This window comes from Camelina sativa, chromosome 4, assembly GCF_000633955.1.
Source record: "Camelina sativa cultivar DH55 chromosome 4, Cs, whole genome shotgun sequence".
NCBI classification, from domain to species: Eukaryota; Viridiplantae; Streptophyta; class Magnoliopsida; order Brassicales; family Brassicaceae; genus Camelina; species Camelina sativa.
Window position 1 is genome coordinate 25,873,362 of NC_025688.1, and position 19,569 is coordinate 25,892,930.

The 19,569-nt window shown below is 36.1% G+C and overlaps 4 protein-coding genes and 2 long non-coding RNA genes across 7 annotated transcripts; 4 read left to right on the forward strand and 2 right to left on the reverse strand.

Moving 5' to 3' along the window:
- On the forward strand, positions 4,605–8,224 carry LOC104782486 (protein SMAX1-LIKE 8). Its single transcript, XM_010507432.2, has 3 exons — positions 4,605–5,916; positions 6,374–6,563; positions 6,709–8,224. Exons 1-3 carry the CDS (start codon positions 4,727–4,729, stop codon positions 8,038–8,040), a joined length of 2,712 nt encoding a protein of 903 aa, XP_010505734.1. The 5' UTR covers positions 4,605–4,726; the 3' UTR covers positions 8,041–8,224.
- LOC104782487 (zinc finger CCCH domain-containing protein 29-like) lies at positions 11,190–13,863 on the forward strand. Its single transcript, XM_010507435.2, has 2 exons — positions 11,190–11,369; positions 11,705–13,863. The coding sequence occupies exon 2, from the start codon at positions 11,705–11,707 to the stop codon at positions 13,541–13,543; it is 1,839 nt and encodes a 612-aa protein (XP_010505737.1). The 5' UTR covers positions 11,190–11,369; the 3' UTR covers positions 13,544–13,863.
- On the forward strand, positions 14,587–16,420 carry LOC104782489 (protein trichome birefringence-like 28). The gene is made up of 5 exons (XM_010507438.2): positions 14,587–14,987; positions 15,095–15,266; positions 15,372–15,571; positions 15,658–15,816; positions 15,900–16,420. The coding sequence occupies exons 1-5, from the start codon at positions 14,587–14,589 to the stop codon at positions 16,270–16,272; spliced, it is 1,305 nt and encodes a 434-aa protein (XP_010505740.1). The 3' UTR covers positions 16,273–16,420.
- Positions 16,295–17,431, reverse strand: LOC109132719. The gene is made up of 3 exons (XR_002037780.1): positions 17,313–17,431; positions 16,947–17,208; positions 16,295–16,866 (listed from the first exon to the last, which is right to left on the reverse strand). It is a non-coding gene; the product is annotated as an uncharacterized LOC109132719 (long non-coding RNA).
- LOC104782488 (protein trichome birefringence-like 30) lies at positions 16,569–18,539 on the forward strand. Of its 2 annotated transcripts, XM_010507437.2 has the most exons (5): positions 16,569–16,987; positions 17,077–17,248; positions 17,342–17,547; positions 17,651–17,818; positions 17,900–18,539. In XM_010507437.2, exons 1-5 carry the CDS (start codon positions 16,593–16,595, stop codon positions 18,249–18,251), a joined length of 1,293 nt encoding a protein of 430 aa, XP_010505739.1. In that variant the 5' UTR covers positions 16,569–16,592; the 3' UTR covers positions 18,252–18,539. The 2 variants fall into 2 exon arrangements, with proteins under 2 accessions (XP_010505739.1, XP_010505738.1); XM_010507436.2 differs by having other exon boundaries at positions 17,651–18,539.
- LOC109132720 lies at positions 18,958–19,564 on the reverse strand. Its single transcript, XR_002037781.1, has 2 exons — positions 19,455–19,564; positions 18,958–19,359 (listed from the first exon to the last, which is right to left on the reverse strand). It is a non-coding gene; the product is annotated as an uncharacterized LOC109132720 (long non-coding RNA).

Below are 19,569 nucleotides of genomic sequence, written 5' to 3' on the forward strand. Positions count from 1 at the left end.
TTGAGACGATTCCGGTAGTCCCAAACGCCGTGTTTTCGTGTAGTGTAAAAAGTTAGAAACATCTTATATTATAAAACAAAATTACTTTTCTAAACATATTAGGAAACGGAGGAAGTATCAATTAACCGATAAGTGCTAATAAAAAGGAAATTTATGTTGCTAGAAAATTTATTTTATTCTTATTCTCCTGATGTTTGGTGCATCGAATTGAATTCTGGGAAGAATTCATGGCGGCCCGACAACTTATCCACCCATTCATTCAATTAGTGACCATTTTGGTCAAATCCATCAATTTTTTTTACTGAGGGCCTGACTGGTTCAACCGCAGCTTTTGCGGAAAATTACGGAAGCGGGTGGTTGTGTTTTCAAGCATTATTAAGCGTTTTGAATGACTGGTTTAGCGTTTTAAAATGGATGCGTTTGCGGGAATTTACGACTGGTTGACCAACGGGTGCAATAGCGGTTAAAACATAATAAATGTAATATATAATTATATAAATGTTTAAAAATACCAAATTTTTTATTAAACTTGGTTTGTAAACAATTTCCCATCTAATTGGCTCTTTTGAGCTAATCTTTTGTTAACAAAAAAAAACAAAATTCATTAAAAAATACTAAAATAATTATTTAAAAAACAAATAAATTTCATATTGAAATATTTATTACTTTATGCATTTGACTTTTTACCAAAACTTTTAATCAAGTCATTGATAAATGACAAAACATATGTTTTAGATCGTAGATCTTATTTTTTAAATTTCACACACTCAATAAGTTCCGTGGGGCAGTAGTTGCATCGGTAGTAATGATCAAACGAGAGTTGAGAAGAGTCACTCGTGATTTGTTTTTACATTTCTCAAAAAATAATCTTATTTTTTAAAATTTCTGATGAAATGTTATATTTATTTATATTTTTTTGAACGTATGTGCGATGTGCCATTAAATTTACATCAAGTTTTCTGGGTTATTGTTAATTGAAATCTTATTTTCTTCAAATTGTTTATTTTTTAATATTTTTAATTGTATTCATACTTCATTTTCTCCAATCCTTAATGAATAATATAATTAGATAAAAGATATTTAAAAAGATATTTCATTATCATTGATTTGTTTCAAGTTAAAAAAAATATATATTTCAACCGCAAACGCTTACGGGAAGCAGCTTTTGGAATTTAGTGTTTTAAAGCGATTGGGAGCGATTGGAAGCGGTTTGTGTGATTGATACCAATCGCTAGCAACCGCTACAATCCGCAAACGCAGCGTTTGCGGGTGGTAGCGGGAGAACCAGCCAGGCTCTGAGTGTGCGAGACATTCGTGCGATTGTCTATGGTGTTTTTTTTTTTGGGGGCCAAATCACGCTATAACGAAGTTCAAATTGAGTTTATTTTAGGATTTTTATTATAGGTTTTGAGTAAAAATAGAAAAAAAAAAAAAAAAAGAGAGTAGAACTTCGAAATTCCTATTTGTACTGTTTTTTTTTAACTTTATTTTATTCGACTTGAGAACAAATCAGCTTTATTCTTCACCAATACTATTTTTATTTAATTGGTTAAATAAGTTTTTGGTAATCAATGTCATATTCTTCTTGGTCTATGCTCGGAAGACGTCAACGAGGACATTGGTTCCCTAAAGAAGAAACCTCCACTTTTATGAAAAAAAATATTTCCCATGTGACACATTCATTGATATGTAAAAAGCTGTTTTATGTGAATTTATATGATTGTGAAAAGAAAAAAAAAGAATTATTGTTTTACTTTAGATAACAATGTATACTCTATGACTATGGTTCATTGCGTCAACTATGAATGGATTGGCCAAATATAAAACTAATTTATGATTAGATTTTAAATTCACACTACTTAACATTTTTTTTTCACTCTTCATTGTTGAACTTTTTTCTGTCAGTATATTTTTTTTTACTTTTCTTAACTCAGTAATTTAGTAGAGATTTGAAAATACTTTGTTAAGAAACAATATAACCATAGCAAAAAATGGACAACATATAATATTTAACCAAGTGTCTAGTGCTAATTAATGAAAAAACATAATATAACTAAACTGTCTAAAGTTCAATGGTCATCTTCTGAAATGTTGCTATCTACAATGAGCGTGAAATAGTATGGTCCACACTAGGACATCTTTACATACCAAAAAAAATATAATCGCTGCCCTAATTTAGTTTAGCATAGTTTCCACTTAGAAATGCGTTTTGTCACCTAAAACAGAAATTCATATGTCAAGAAACCTCGTCAATAATTCCGTCTCTCAATTTATCTTGAACATCACCCGCTAATTTTAATTTTTATCAATCGAACAAAGATATAGAATTAAGTCCTAATTTCAATCGTTCAGCTATATGTTATATTGTTTATATCAAGTGAAAGTGGTGTATCCGAAACAATACCTAGATGAATTAAGTTCTATCATTTTTAGTAATTTAAAAAAATATTGTATTCCGATCCATAATTTTTCCTGAACTAGAATCATAAGGAATTGATGCTTTTACCGAGTAACTATTTTTCCTTAATACCGTAAGAACTTTTATATGAACTTACACCATAATAAATGTTCATATAAATACAGAAATTCAACGCCAATCAAACTATTGTTATAAATGAAGTTACTTTATAAATGTGAATTATGTGCATGACTTGACGACTATTCACAGAAAACAAAAAGGTATCGAAAAAGAAGAAGAAAAAAAAATATTCCAATCAGTGAGAGATCTACAAAGGAAAGATTCTCATTCGCACCAATTGCTGGAGAAGAGAAAAGTAAAACTTTTTATAATATTCTATGAATTATTTTGGTTGATGTTCCCTTACGAAAAAAACCCAGTATTCAGTACTAAAATGTCTGGCATATATAATCGAATAGAAGATAAGTAGTTGTCGAAATTTCATAGGGCAATGGCTTAAACGATTGAGACATTGACACCTAAGCCCATCCACATCTATGTGGGTTCACAAATGTGACGTTTGTTTTCTTTCTTATGTGAATCATGTAAATGCTATAAAGTTAATTTTGTTATACATGAGCGATTACATGTTATAACGTACCAAAACTCTTGAAAATTATGATATTCGGATGGGTTCGGTAGTGACAATTGTTTCTAAGTCCACAAATACACGTTTTGAGCTATTTTAGTCCGAAGCTTATGTCCACTAATTTACTCGAAGGTATGCTTTACAAAATTTTGCAGAATCAACTTTTTTTTTTTTGAGAAGCATGCTCACGCAAATATCCAATATGATAGCAACAACACAAAATCATGTGGAGAATGGTGATGATGCATATGGATTGCAAATATTTGGTAATCTCCAAAATATTGTGGAGAATGGAGGAGGAGAAACATAATATATTGGAAATCAATAAAGAAAAAGAAAGGGATCCCCAAAGAGAAAGTGATGAAAGGTTAAGTTAAGTATGTGGTGAAAAAATAGGGTTCCTTCTTCTCATTTGTCTCTGTCAAACTTTATGATGCAAAGCGACCTTTCTTTTCTTTTCTTTTCTTTACATTTTTCTTTAATTGTCATCGTTAGTGTCACTTTCTTTTTATTAATTTCATAAAGTCGTATGATCGTATCTATTGTTTTTATTTTGCTCCGACAAGACCGACACTGATCTTTCTATACCTTTCGGTAATAAATGTTATAGGATTCCTTTTTCAGATAACATCATTAGTATTTGTTATTTTATGTTTGTTAACATAATACAATGATCAATTGACTTCCTAAAAGATATGGTCGAGGTTGGGGAATAAAAGATATGGTCTAGCTACACCCTCCAATCTAATACCGTCGCTAACTACTTACTGATGAAGTCAGGTTTAAACTTGATGATGACATATATTAGTTATATCTGTTACTTATACGGATAGAAATACTTCATTTAATTTCTGAAGAACCAGCTAGTATGAAGTCCATGCCCTGCGGTGATAGAATAGTGTATTTGATTTCACCATTTTGGTCGTCCAAATATTGGCGTATATATCGAAAACAGATACTAAGTATAGTCAAGACCAAAATCAAACAATTGATGGCTTAAAAGGAGAGTCACAAATACCGCATAGATAGCGTGGAGATAAATAACACCGAGAAGCATTGAGTCCAAAAGAAATTAAAACTGTTGTAGCACTAGTGTGTATAATGGTGCTAACTATATTACAAAATAGCCACATCGTAGAGATACGAGTATTTTGTACATCATTAGTATTCGTATCAACGAGAGATATTTTCTTCAGGAGTATTTTAAAGATATTTAACATGTGGTTGTGGTTTGTAATAATAGAAAAGAAAAAAAATAACGGATACTCGAAAATAATTTGACTTATACACGGCAGCAAAAGAAAGAATGATCTCTAAAGACAAGCAACAAAAGAATCTGAAGTAGAAGTGATCCACCCACCTGTTTCTGTTCCTGTTCTTCTTGTGTTCCTGTTCGATTCCAAACTCTCACTTTCTCTGCCCCCTCGTGTGCGGGTCCCACCATTTTTTTGTATTTCCTCCATGGGTCCCACATTTGTGTCCACTCAACCAACAACAGTGTGTGTAATCCTCCTTCGTTAAATAAATTTATATTTTCCCCCCGTTACACATTTTTCTTGTTACATACAAACAACAACTGAAAATAGTAAAATAATTTAAGATTTTTTTTTTCTCATTTAGTATTTTCCTTTTTGTGAAAAAAAACTTGTGTGAATTTTTTTAATTTATGGTCGCCGGAGATGCCAACGGCCGTGAACGTAGCGAAACAATGCTTAACGGCGGAAGCAGCCTACGCGTTAGAAGAAGCTGTCAACGTCGCACGTCGAAGAGGACACTCACAGACGACGTCGCTTCACGCTATCTCAGCTTTACTCTCTCTACCAACCTCAGCTTTACGCGACGCATGCGCTCGTGTTCGTAACTCCGCTTACTCACCTCGTCTCCAGTTCAAAGCTTTAGATCTTTGCTTAAGCGTTTCTTTAGACCGAATCCAATCCGGTCAACAGCTCGGATCCGATGATACGCCACCTGTTTCTAACTCCCTCATGGCTGCGATCAAACGATCTCAAGCTCACCAGCGTCGTCTACCTGAGAATTTTAGGATCTATCAAGAAATGTCGCAGAGTGCTCAGAATCAGAACTCTGTTTCTTGTGTTAAAGTGGAGCTTCGTCAGCTGATTCTCTCGATCTTGGATGATCCGGTTGTGAGTCGGGTTTTTGGTGAAGCGGGTTTTAGGAGCTCCGAGTTGAAGCTTTCGATCATTCGACCTGTTCCTCATCTTCTACGCTACTCATCGCAGCAGCCTCTGTTTCTCTGTAACGTAACCGGGAATAATCCTGAACCGAGCCTGGTTCGATGGGGTTTTAACGTACCAAACCGGAATTTTAACGGAGATTCTGATTACCGGAGGATAAGCGCGGTTTTCGTGAGGGAAAAAGGGAGAAATCCTCTGCTTGTTGGTGTATCGGCTTACGGTGTACTAACCGGATATTTGAACTCGATTGAGAAAAACCGAACCGACGGGATTATCCTACCGACGAAACTTCACGGTTTGACCAAGGTTAACATCGGTTCAGAAATCTCCGATCAAATCGTTGTTAAATTCGATAAAACCTACATCGATACTAGGTTTCACGATCTTGGGAAGCTTGCGGAGCAAGGTTCAGGGCCAGGGTTAGTCTTAAACTACGGAGATCTTAGGGTTTTTACCGACAGCGAAGGAAACGTACCGGCGGCGAATTACATCGTGAGTTGCGTTTCGGAGCTGTTACGGAGACACGGGAGAAGAGTTTGGTTGATCGGAGCGACGACGAGCGACGAAGTTTACGAGAAGATGTTGAGGAAGTATCCTAACGTGGAGAAAGATTGGGATTTGCAGTTACTCACCATCACTACTCTTAGACCTTGTTTGCCTCACAACAAGTCCAGGTTCTTATCTCTTTCTGGCTTCGTTCAGATTCTTAAACGCTTTGATCGCTTTTTTTTATATGCCTTTAAAACAAGTCCTTTGATAAAGTTTTGTATCACGAATTGAAATTGGCGCGTTCAGTCTACATAAGGGGTAGATGTAACAGGTACACAATATTTTAGCCTAAGAGTTTTTACAATTTTATTGTCTTCTACTAAAACAGCATCAATAGCATTTGAAAACATGTCTGACCTAATAATAGCTTATTGTTAAAATGATGATTAATAGAAGCTTAAAGCATTTTTTTTTTATATGACAAAAACGATGGTTGAACAAGTAAAATATAGAGAAACAAAACAACGGCATAAATTCAAAGCAGTGTCACTTAAATGTAGAAGCAGAGAATTGATGTACAATTTGTGACTTTTAGATTCCTGTATGGCACTAACTTTAATGCGTGTTCGTTTGTGTGTGCAGTTTGATGGGCTCATTTATTCCATTTGGTGGATTCTTTTCAACTCCTTCTGACATGAAACTGCCCTTCTCCGGTTTCAACAAGGACATAACCGGACCAGTGTCTTCAATATCCGATCAGACTCAATCTACCTTGCCGCCTTGGTTACAAATGACCACAAGAACTGATTTAAACCAAAAATCTGGTGCCAAGGTCGGTTTATTTTATCTTGTCCTAATTTGTTCATCTCCCATAATCGTTGAAAGTATGTTTCTTGGACTACAAGTTCGCTCGGCTGAGTGTATAATTCCATTATGTTATGTTAATTGCAATGTGTATTTACATCCCCTCAGTGCAGATCAAAGAAGGGTTGGAATCAGTTTGTGAAAATAAGTCCACGAGCAGTGCTTCTGCATCAACCGGTTCAGCTAAATCGGTCACTACTGATCTGAATCTGAGGATATGTTCAGTCACTGCAGGATCCGATCTCAAGAAGCATTTGGAGAGAGACTTTTCTCAGGCGCCACAATCTGTGTCATCCTCTTGCTTGGACAATCCAAGGGACCTTACCGTAGAGAGCTTCAAGATTATTTACAGAAGATTAACGGATAGGGTTTCAGGACAAGACGAGGCTGCTAGAGTAATCAGCTGTGCATTGTCACAACCGCCTAGGACTGTCACTCGAAGAGATGTTTGGCTCAATTTGGTCGGGCCTGATACTGTAGGCAAGAGGAGAATGTCGCTTGTCCTTGCTGAGATTGTGTATCAAAGCGAACACAGATTTATGGCCGTTGATCTTGGTGCCGCTGAACATGGAATAAGCGGTTGTGATGATGCGATGCGTTTGAGAGGAAAGACGATGGTTGATCGTATCTTTGAAGTGATGTGTAGGAATCCTTTCTGTGTGGTGTTCCTTGAGAACATTGAGAAAGCGGACGAGAAGCTCCAAATAAGCTTGTCAAAAGCAATCAAAACGGGGAAGTTTATGGATTCACACGGGAGAGAAGTTGGTATTGGAAACACCATATTTGTTATGACATCAACTTCACAAGGTTCCGGAACAACATCATCTTATTCTGAAGAGAAACTATTGAGAGCCAGAGGAAGGCAAGTGGAGATATGGATTGAAACTGTATCTACCTTACCAATTGTGAGATCGGTTTCAGGCTCAACCTCGGCGAACAAGAGGAAGCTGATGGAGAAGAAAAAAACTACGGAGATAGTAAAACGGTTGAACAGAACATCTAATGGAGTTCTTGACCTGAACCTTCCGGCTCAAGAAACTGAGATCGAGGAAAATTATCAATGTGAAGAGAACTCAAACGTTTGGTTAATGAACTTGAAGAATCATGAACGTCTCACTGAAGTTCCTTTCAAGCCTTTCGATTTTGAAGGACTGGCTGAAAAAATCAAAAAGAGCGTAAAAGAAATTTTCGACAAGTGCGTGAGATCAGATTGCTTGCTGGAGGTTGACCCTAAGATCATAGAACGATTGCTAGCGGCCGTTTATTTCTCAGACAGTAGAAAAGATATCATCAAAGAGTTGATGGAGAAAGTAATGAGTCGAGTGTTCTTGAAACTTAAAGAAAGGTATGAAATCACTACTAGTTGTGTAGTAAAATTAGTTGGTCGAGATCTTGACATTTTTCGTGAGGATCAAATGGACTTGTTCTTTGTAAAATCTCAGTAGGTTAAAGATAGCTTTATATGGAAAGTGTATCATATATAAGGTAGAGTTATAGTAATAGGTGTTATTGTTCTTTTGTGTTTGCTATACTATTATAATGTGTGTTCATGTAGTTGTGAGTGGATCTTTCTTCTTGTTTATATGTATAACCTTATGTAAATGAATTAGTTATTTACATTTTATTTTATTTCAATTTTCCTGTTTTAATCAAATCGACTGCGTCTATTGAATTTCGTCATTAATAATAAAATAACTCAAAATCAGTGTTCCAAGTTCCAAATTTTTTATGTCATCGTAAATGTACGCACTCGATGACTCGGCCCCCATTCTGATGCAATTTGCTGACGAGTTTTGGGAAATAGTTTGAGAGGCAAACACACAAAATTATCTCACTATAAAAAAGTTACTATAATAATGAGTTGACCATATAAGCAAAGAACCAAAATTGACCAGAAGGAGCGTAATAATAATAACTCAGGATTAGTCTTCCAAGTTCCAAATTTTTTATGTCATACTGTAGTAAATAGTAGTTGTACACACTCGAGGCTGACGATTTTTGGGAAATATTTTGAGAGGCAAGCACACAAAACTAAAATTGTTACTATAATAATAAGTTGACGATAGAAGCAAAGAACCAAAATTGACCAGAAGGAGCGTAGCAGAGTCTTAATATTTCAGCATATCTATGACTCTCAACTTGCTCAGAAACATGATCATAATTCTTCGTAGAAAAAAAATTATTTACATTATTAGTATATAGAAGCTGTCTAATTGGTATGATGAGGATTTATTTGCTGATTATGATTAAAAACTATCAGCCTGTTTTAAGGTGATTATGAGTTATGATGGGTACTTATGACTTATAGACCATAGACTTAGGTTATTCAAATGCATAAGCATAACTATATGTTATTTGTATGTATGTTCATGTTTATATAACTAATGACAAGTGCAATTTCTTATAAGTTAGTGATTTAGATTTCGTAATCCGTTGGTATGTGTGGAGTAGTAGTATAAATGAGTTCACAAAATAGCAAATTTGTGATGTGTGACTGGAGTAGGAAAAATAGCAAATGAATACACTCACGGAAGATAGAAGAAAGGACAGAAGAGTCAAAAGAAAAGTAAAGAATAATAATGATGCAAGTCAAATGATGAAAATCGAACGGACTAATCCATTAATGTTTTGTGTGACTGAAAATTATATTTTTTAAATAAAAAAAGGAGAAATATAAGGGAATATTAATTATAATATCTCTGTAAAAGTTAAAGGTTTAGTTTATGAGATTAACAAAACAATTAAGGATTTAGTTCAAAAAAAAATAAATAAATAAATAAAACAATTAAGGAAAATGGAAAAAAGTGGAAGCGGGCGGCCAAGTGAAGACATTCTCTGTCGCCCACCCAAACACCATAAGAAGATAGAAGGTGTGTCTCACTTTCTCTCTTTCTTCACGCGCATCCTCTTGTGCGTGCGTGTTTTATCACTCGCTTTATCCTAATCACTCCATTACAACTACCTTATTAACTTAATCGCAAACCTTTAAATAAGCTTATCTATATATATGATCGTTGAGATAAAGTTTGATAGTTTTCTATCTAGGTTTTGATTTCGTATTCAATCATATTAAGTATGGATGTATCTATTGTTTCAACACTTATACCAAACAAAGAAAAGGATTGTTTTGATAGATCATGGAATTATGTGTTTAAGAATTAAGATTGTTTGTGTTTTTATAGTGATGTATAAGAAAAAGAATAGACTTCTCAAGTAGCCAAACGTGCTAATGAAAGCGCGTACTGAAGACACTCACACACACGGTTGTAGAATGGTTACCTGGTAAGTGCTAAGTCGGTCGATTTGATCGATGATAGGGTCCTTTACACATCCCCAACTCCATTTACCACTATATCAACCACACATATATATTATGATCTCTCTTCTTCTTCTTCTTTTTAAAATCTTTTATAAATAGAAATAGTTCATAATATCTTAGGATATGTTGGAATTTGGAAATACAAGTATTTCTTAACATCTCAGAATCTTTGCCCATACTAGTTTTTTTTTTGTTTTGGGAAACAAATAAGCGTATATATATACCCATGCCTTTATATAAAAACATCATGCGCAGATGAAAAATATAAACTAATGTAGTTCTGGTCAGATGTTAATATATCTGGTGTCTTATGAAAATTTGAGCTTTGCACAAAAAAAAAAAAATGAAAATTTGAGCTATCTTCTCCAGATATACATAACTATTTTGTTATAGAGAAAGTCTTTTATTTCAAATGCATGCAGACAATTTGATACCTCATAAAGATATACATGGAATGAATAGTAACAACAACTATCTTCTATTGTGGGTTTTTGTAAGCACCAAAGGATCTCCTGAATTATATCTACCACATGAGTAAGTTAGTACCCCTTTTGAGTTTTTTTTTTCCTTCTTCGTATAATTAAAACAAAAGTTCAGTTCTTTTGTTAATAATCAAAACAAAGTAATTGATTAGGAATTTAGAAGTAGGTCCTATAACTCCTAAAAGAACAAACAATGGTTTCGGTTATAACAAAACCAAATGGATACATTATCCTTATTATATCTAGAAATTTTAAAACCAAAAACAAACTGTTATCTAGAAACAATAAATAACATCCCCCGAATTAGACTTTTTCTTAATATAAGTGAAATATACAATAAAATACATTATTGTTTATATTTCCTTCCCTTCAAAGGATCTTGCTTTTTTTATCATTATAAAAAAAGACACTTTGAAAAAATCAATGAGATAGGAAGATTGATATTATTATATTACTTTATATTAAAAAAAGAAGATATTATAATAATTATTTTATTATAAAAAAAAGACAAACAAAATACATAAAAGAAATGAGTAAAATAAGAGTCAGCAAAACAGCGACGTCCCTTTACCTTTTAAAAGTTTCCAGTTTTGACTTTTGACCTAAACCATTTTCCTAAGAAGATGAATACAAAACAGCACAAAACAAATGCAATTGAAGAAAAAGCAATTAAAAAAAATTATAAAAGAGAAGAAAAAGCAATTAAAAATCTCATATAATAAAAAAGAAAGAAGAAGACCAAAGAGAAAGGTAGACGAAACAAAGAGCGCACCTTCCTCTCTCCTTCTTCGTAAAAAATCCAAGTTCCCCTTTTAAAAGGGAGCCTCTCATTTCTCATTTCTCATTTCTCATTTCATTCTTCTTCTAAAAAACCCAACCAACCCACTTCTCTCTACTTCCTCCTCCTCAAAAAACCTCCAAAGTAGTTTCAATCTTTTAAATCTTTCCTCCAAAGCTTTATCTTCTTTTCTAGGTATGTGTTTGATTCTTTTCCCTGTTTCTTTTTGTTATTTCAGAAATAAAAATTAAATCTTTATGGTTTTAATGGCTTGATCTTGACCTTTTTATTGTCTTTCCCTCAATTGAATTTAGAAACGGTCGTGTAATTTATATTCATTACTACTTTGCTTAATTTGGGGAATGATTCTTCTGTATAAACAAGAATCTTAAAATTGAAAAAAAAATTCGAAAACCCTATTTTTTTAAAATTCGAAATTGTTTCTTTTTAACAAAAAAAAAAATTGAAAAAAAAAAGAAATTGAAACTTTGAAAATCAAAAACTCATATTTTTTTCTTCTTCTTACGCAGATGTGTGGAGCAAAGAGCAACCTTTGCTCTTCTAAAACCCTAACTGAAGTCGAATTCATGAGGCAGAAATCTGAAGAAGAAGCTACCACCATCACCGCCGCAGCCCCAGCCATGTCTCTCCTCGAATTTGCCGCCTGTGACGATCTTTCATCGTTTAAGAGAGAGATCGAAGAGAAACCATCGGTGGAGATCGACGAGGCAGGGTTATGGTACTGTAGACGGGTCGGGTTGAAGAAGATGGGTTTCGAAGAGAGAACACCTCTTATGGTTGCTGCTATGTATGGAAGCATGGAAGTGTTGAGTTACATAATTGCCACGGGAAGATCTGATGTGAACAGAGTTTGTAGTGACGAGAAAGTCACTGCTCTTCACTGTGCAGTTTCTGGCTGTTCTGTCTCTATCGTTGAGATCATCAAGATCTTGCTTGATGCTTCTGCTTCGCCTAATTGTGTTGATGCTAATGGGAATAAACCGGTTGATTTGTTGGTTAAAGCTTCTCGGTTTGTTCCTAACCAGAGTAGAAAGGCGGTTGAGGTTCTGCTTACCGGGAGTTTTGATGGTTTGATGGGCGATGAGGAGGAGGAAGTGAAGAGTGTTGTGACTAAGTATCCAGCTGATGCGTCGCTTCCTGATATTAACGAAGGTGTTTATGGAACTGATGAGTTTAGGATGTTTAGCTTTAAGGTTAAGCCGTGTTCTAGGGCTTACTCTCATGATTGGACTGAGTGTCCTTTTGTTCATCCTGGTGAGAACGCTAGGAGGAGAGATCCGAGGAAGTATCCTTACACTTGTGTGCCTTGTCCTGAATTTCGTAAAGGGTCTTGTCCTAAAGGAGATTCCTGTGAGTATGCGCACGGTGTTTTCGAGTCTTGGCTTCATCCGGCTCAGTATAGGACTAGGCTTTGTAAAGATGAGACGGGTTGTGCAAGGAGGGTTTGTTTCTTTGCTCATAGACGTGATGAGTTAAGACCTGTTAATGCTTCCACTGGTTCTGCGATGGTTTCACCGAGGTCGTCTAACCAGTCTCCTGAGATGCCGGTTATGTCTCCTTTGGCACTTGGATCATCGCCAATGAACTCACCTATGGCTAGTGGTGGTGTTCCTTTGTCTCCAAGAAACGGTGGGTTATGGCAGAACAGAGTTAATAGCCTTACACCGCCACCGTTGCAGCTTAATGGCAGCAGATTGAAGTCTACTTTGAGTGCTAGAGATATGGATATGGAGATGGAACTTAGGTTTCGCGGTTTGGATAACCGCAGACTTGGTGATCTCAAGCCATCCAACCTCGAAGAGACTTTTGGATCATACGATTCATCTGCTGTGATGCAACTTCAGTCACCAAGCAGACATTCTCAGATGAACCACTATCATCCGTCTTCCCCTGTGAGGCAGCCGCCTACTCACGGATTCGAATCTTCAGCAGCCATGGCAGCTGCAGTGATGAACGCAAGAACCTCAGCGTTTGCGAAACGGAGCTTGAGTTTCAAGCCAGCTCCAGTAGCTGCTTCTAATGTCTCGGATTGGGGATCACCAAACGGGAAGCTTGAGTGGGGAATGCAAAGAGAAGAGCTGAACAAGCTGAGGAGAAGCGCCTCCTTTGGCATTCACGGAAACAACAACAACAACAACTGTGTGTCACGCCCTGCAAGAGACTACAGCGACGAGCCAGATGTGTCGTGGGTGAACTCACTGGTGAAAGAGAATGCACCAGAGAGAGCCTTTGGGTTGAATGAGAGGGTTGGAAACACGGTGAACGGTGCAGCGGGTAGAGACAAGTTTAAGCTGCCATCGTGGGCAGAGCAAATGTACATAGACCATGAGCAGCAGATTGTGGCATAAGTAAAGAAGCAGGGAAGAAAAGATGGGATAAGATAAAAAATACTGCTTTTGTCTTATGGGCCTCTCTCTACACAGAATCTAACAAATCTCTGGCAATAATTCTTTGATTTGTGTTTGACCCATATAGTTTGGTAATAGTATATGTTCTTTTTTTCTTTGTCATTCTCTTGTTCTTTGTGGCACTATGTAATGATTAAAAGCAAAATAATTGATGCATGAGTTCAAAATGTTCTTTGAAGGTTCTTATTAGCTTTGTAGCTTTTGTGTTATATCATAAACTTTGATGTAATCTTTTGAATAAAATTGAATAGTTCAAGTGATGCTGAGGCAAATAAGGCGGCGACCTACAGTAAATTTGGGATTCGAAAGCAACCATGTGATAATGCTGCTTGGTGTTATCGATGTGTATTAATGCTAATCACCTATTATCGCGGTTACACATGAATTTTGAGAAATTACACTGTCACTCCCATTCTATTTGTCGGTTTTCAAAGTTCATATACTCGATTTAAGGGATTTATAAAGACTTTTTTTTTTTTTAATTAAATCCAAGCATGCAATTCATTAGCTGGATTTTTAAAAAAATCTTTGAATAAAAATATTTAAATGGAATTATTATCCTTTCTAACTTAAATTTAAAATTCAAGACTCATTTGAACTAAATTGATAAGAGACAAGTAACTAATATTAAGCTGCTTCTACATTTATTCTTTACAATTACTCCACAACTAGTTTATTTATTTTTTCTTTGCAAAACTCCATAAATAGTTTAGTCTATGATTGTGAAGAGAGTTTACATTTTAAAGTAAAAAAAGGAAAAGTATAGGAAATTTGGTGTCCACTAACCAATAAAGCTTTCAAGACAAAAATAATCCAAATCCACCAATACTGAAGTTGTTTAAATCTTTAACGATCCCAATTTTTTTTTTTTTTTCCCATATGATTACTCTCTCTGTCTCTCTCCTTCGTGTTCTCTCTCCGAGCCACATACCGACACTGAACTGTTGACCCCAAGTCCTTCTTCTTTCTTCTTTTATCAGATCATGCAACCTTCAAGAACAGGAGTTCCATTTTTCGAAACAGGATCGACCATGAAGCAGACGAAGAAGAGTAGTAATCTCTCAATCTTCGTAATCGTCTTCTTCCTTCTCCTCTTCGGGGTCTTCATGTACAATGACAACCTCAAATCCTCCATTGCTGACTTCTCTTTCTCAACAACCTCCTCCAAGAGACTAAAGAATGTTCAAGAATCGATCAAGAACGTGCCACTGGAAGACTGCGATCTCTTCACCGGTGAGTGGGTGTTCGATAACAAGACGCATCCATTGTACAAAGAGGAAGAGTGTGAGTTCTTGACGGAGCAAGTGACTTGCTTAAGAAACGGAAGGAAAGATTCTTTGTATCAGAACTGGAGATGGCAACCTAGAGACTGTTCTTTACCAAAGTAAAGTTTACCTTTGTTTCAAGATGCTCTGTTTGATTAATTTTCTGGTTTGATTGATTTGGTCTTTTTCAATAATTGTGTGTGTTTTTGATTGGTTTGATTGAAAGATTCGAAGCAAAAGTTTTGCTAGAGAAGCTGAGGAACAAGAGGTTGATGTTTGTCGGTGACTCGCTTAACCGGAACCAATGGGAATCAATGGTTTGTTTGGTTCAATCTGTGATTCCTCCCGGTAGAAAGAGCTTAAACCGGACTGGTTCTCTCACTGTTTTCCAAATCCAGGTAATCCTAATTAATACACTTGTGTGACACTGACGCTAATGACATTATTTTACAATTTCTTACTTTTTTTGGGATACGCAAAACTAAATTTTAATATAAATATAGGACTATAACGCAACGGTGGAGTTCTATTGGGCGCCATTTTTGGTGGAATCGAATTCGGACGATCCGAAGATGCACAGTGTAATCGACCGTGTAATAATGCCTGAGTCTATCGAGAAGCATGGAGTCAACTGGAAAGGCGTTGACTTTCTTGTCTTCAATAGTTACATTTGGTGGATGAACACGGTCTCCATCAAAGTCCTGTAAGTAGTAGCATACACTAAATAATACACACACACACTTGAGGTAATGAATGGCTGAGGATTGACGATTTTGGTGATGAAAACAGACGTGGATCGTTCGATGATGGGGATACAGAGTATGATGAGATCAAACGGCCAGTAGCGTACAAGAGGATGTTGAGGACATTTGGAGATTGGGTTGACCACAACATTGATCCTTTGAGTACAACTGTTTTCTTCATGAGCATGTCTCCTCTTCACATCAAGTAATTAGTTTCTTTCTCTCCCATCCATACTCTTTTGTTATCTAATGTATATAACTGATTGTAATTTGTGTTTCATTATTTAGGAGCTCAGATTGGGATAATCCTGTTGGTATAAAGTGTGCTTTAGAGACAACACCGATCTCAAACATGTCTTTTATCGTAAACACGGACTACATTCAGTTTTCTGAGGTGGGGACAGATTACAGACTGTTTTCGGCTGTGGAAAACGTCACGCAGTCTCTCAAAGTTCCTATTCATTTCCTCAACATCACTGCATTGTCAGAGTATCGTAAAGATGCACATACTTCGGTTTACACGATCAAGCAAGGCAAATTGCTAACTCGGGAGCAGCAAGCCGATCCAGCCAATTTTGCTGATTGCATCCATTGGTGCTTACCGGGCCTCCCTGATACTTGGAATGAGTTTCTATATACACACATTGTTTCTCAAAGATGAAATTATTTGGATTCTTTCATCCTTTTTTTTTTTGTTTTTTTGGTTATTTCGAAATTCTTGTGATGTATATAGTGAGAGCCAAGTATGCCATAGATTGTTTTGTGAATTAGGCTAAAAAAATTTGTTGAATAAAGTGTACATTTACGCAGGGAAACATAAATATTATAGTTACAATACATGACAAGATTAGTAGGTGTGTTTTATCAGCTCCATGATTGTAAAATATGTTGAATTAGTTGGAGTTAATAAACCAACTACGACCCAACATTCATAGTTGTTATACCATTCTTCTCATATCTCCAGAAACATAACGTGACGGTATGAAACAAATCGATGGCAGAGCAAGGAAAGGTTACCTTCTTCTGCTCTACTTTGCAGTCATTCTTCTTCCAGTGTTCCTTCTCGGATGCTATCTGTACAACGAGAAGCAGCTGAGGATTGGCCAGTTTCAGGAATCCAAGAGACATAAAGTGCAAGAACACATCAGTTCACCACAACAAAGCAAAGAAGATAAAGACAAGAAGACTGATCTGGTTCCACTAGAGATCTGTGATGTTTTCACAGGTGAATGGGTTCTTGATAACGTCACACATCCTTTATACAAAGAAGATGAATGTGAGTTTCTCTCAGAATGGGTGGCATGTACGAGAAACGGGAGGCCAGACTCTAAGTACCAGAAATGGAGATGGCAACCTCGAGATTGCTCTTTGCCAAGGTCAGTTCCACCTTTCTGAGAACAAAATAAGCAAAATGAGTAAACACTCTCTTTTTCTCTCAATAGACTTTCTTTCTTTGGGGTTCTAGGTTTGATGGAAAGGTGCTGCTAGAGAAACTCAGGGGGAAGAAACTGATATTCGTTGGTGATTCAATACACTACAATCAGTGGCAATCCATGGTTTGTATGGTCCAATCTGTGATTCCCTCAGGGAACAAGACCTTAAAACACACAGCACAAATGTCCATCTTCAAGATTAAGGTCTTCAAGACTATATCTTATATGCACAAAAAGATAATAATTGAAGAAGCCGAAGAAGTCTTACCTTCTCTAGTAATTTGAATGAATGTGTAGGAGGAGTACAATACAACCATAGCATTTTACTGGGCACCTTTCCTAGTCGAATCAAATGCTGATCCTCCAGACAAGCGAGACGGGAATACGGAACCAGTAATCATACCACAATCAATCTCGAAGCATGGTGAGAACTGGAAAGACGCAGACTACCTTGTATTCAACACATACATATGGTGGACTAGACATTCCAAGATCAAAACTCTGTAAGTTGATAGATAGTCTCTCACTCTCTCTCTACCAAGTTCCAAACTTCCAAATTTGCCAATCTTGATAAAAAAAGCTTTCTACATTGATGCTTCTTAAAAGAAAACAAGGATCTTTCAGCAAAAACGACTCAAAAGAAGACTATGAAGAAACCGGAATCTATATTGGATACAAACAAGTGTTATCAACATGGACAAACTGGCTAGAACAAAACATTAACCCAAATCAAACATCTATCTTCTTCAGCAGCATGTCACCAACTCATATCAGGTACTATAAATCATCAACTCATAACAAGAAAAATCAAAACTTTGCAAAAAGACTGATCCTTTTTTTTCAATTTGCAAACAGGAGTTCAGATTGGGGATCCAATGAAGGAAGCAAATGTGAAAGAGAGACAGAGCCAATACTAAACATGTCAAGAAGACCAATAGATGTTGGAACAAATCGAAGACTTTACGAAATCGCAGTGGATGCGACGAAATCAACAAATGTGCCGATACGTTTCCTCAACATAACGAAGATGTCAGAGTATAGAAAAGATGGGCATACCTCATTTTACGGTTCTAAAACTGGGAAGCTCATAACAACGGAGCAGAGATTGGATCCGAGAACTTTTGCTGATTGTTATCATTGGTGTCTTCCGGGATTGCCTGATACATGGAATGAGTTGCTCTCTCTGTATATTATCTACAAAAATTAATATTTTTTTTCGATTGAAATGTGAGAATTTGCTAAAAAAAATCCAAGCTTTTTCAGCTAACAAAAACACCAGATCCCGACAAAAGTAACCGGAGAAGATTGGAAAAACGACGGCGAAGAGATTTAGAGATAATTCTCCGAACCGGTTAGTTAATAACCGGTTTTAATAAAGGGGAAAATCGGTTTAGCTAAGTGAGACTACTGCTGAACCGGTCGAGTATTTCTACCAACTTTTTTTTTTTTTTTTCATGCTACTTTGGTCAGCAAACGTTATTGGGGATAGTCAACATTTGCGGTAACGCATTTAAATACCAAACTATAGAAACCGTTATGTGTGATTTCTATGACGCATTAAACTGTTTAGGAAAACAAAATTGAACGGTTCCTATTTTTCCCTAAAAGAGAAGTTTTCTTAGCCAAAAAAGTTGTGACAATCTTCTTTATCCATTTAATAACATTGAAATATGACACTTATATTTAAAATTATTTCAATGCATATGGTCACCACAATTTTGACATATTCTAGTCACGAATAGACTTTAACATATATATCGAAGAATTTGTGTCTTTCTTTTTCTTCTAAATAAATTAAATTATTAGCTCAACTTGTTGTTTTCATTCGGAGTTTCATATTTAATTCCCTCACTTTCAACTCGCACTAGTATACCCTATGTTCAGTATCCCACAATCTTTAACTTCTTATTCAGTATCCCACAATCTTTAACTTCTTATTAAAGACTGAGACAAAACATGGCTACCGGAAAACAAACGAAACAACTTTTACGTTGACGAAAACATACACACATGGACATGGTCATGATCATCATCCCGTAAACTAAACAAAGAACTTACGTACGATAGGAAACTAAACATAACGTACGTATAACTACATGGAAAGATTCTAAACCGGATTATAATATTACAACCGTGCGAAGCTTCGATTTATTAGTTCTTGGTCCTGAATTTGGATTCGTCTATCTCGACTCCTTCATCCTCAGCGTTTTCTCCACCAGGCTTGTCTCCAGTGCTAAGACCGCCTTTGCGTCCCATCTGCTGGTATCCTTCAGTTCCTAACTGCTCTTTCCGAGTTTGCCCTCCTCGGCTCCTCCCTTCATGCATTAATAAATAAGGTTCCACAAACATTAATATCATGAATATACTTTCATATACATATATACAACTATTAAATGGTAGAGAGAAAGACCTTCAGCGAGATGTTGTTGAGCTTCGAAGCTTTTGCCTCCAGTGCCACCTGGTACGACAGTCTCTCCCTTCTTTGCCCTCTCGTCCAGCTGCTTCCACTACAAGAAAACATGCTT